The sequence below is a fragment of the Eurypyga helias genome, unplaced genomic scaffold (assembly GCF_000690775.1).
Source record: "Eurypyga helias isolate BGI_N326 unplaced genomic scaffold, ASM69077v1 scaffold24145, whole genome shotgun sequence".
NCBI lineage: Eukaryota > Metazoa > Chordata > Aves > Eurypygiformes > Eurypygidae > Eurypyga > Eurypyga helias.
Window position 1 is genome coordinate 9,997 of NW_010253970.1, and position 225 is coordinate 10,221.

The 225-nt window shown below is 65.8% G+C and overlaps 1 protein-coding gene across 1 annotated transcript in view; it reads left to right on the top strand.

Moving 5' to 3' along the window:
- TIE1 (tyrosine kinase with immunoglobulin-like and EGF-like domains 1) overlaps positions 1-225 on the top strand; it is a gene marked incomplete at its 5' end in the record, with an annotated part of 13,416 nt that overhangs the window by 6,066 nt on the left and 7,125 nt on the right. Inside the window, 1 exon segment of the mRNA XM_010152844.1 lies at positions 1-40. This exon segment is cut by the window's left edge and continues 7 nt beyond it. Coding sequence (XP_010151146.1) covers positions 1-40 — 40 coding nt within the window.

The window sequence follows — 225 nt, forward strand, 5'->3', positions numbered from 1 at the left end:
ATCTGCCCTCCTGGGTTCATGGGCACCCGCTGCGAGCGAGGTAGGTGCCAGGCTGCCTGGCAGGAGGAGCTGTGCCCGGGGCATGCCCGGGTCTCCACTGCACCCCCAGACCTGGGTACCACAGCCATAATCTCTGTGTGCGCCCCCAGCACCTCTCTGCCCACAGTGCCCCGTTTCTGGAGTGGGGTGGGACCATCCAGCAGCAGGACACAGCTTCTGTACCTG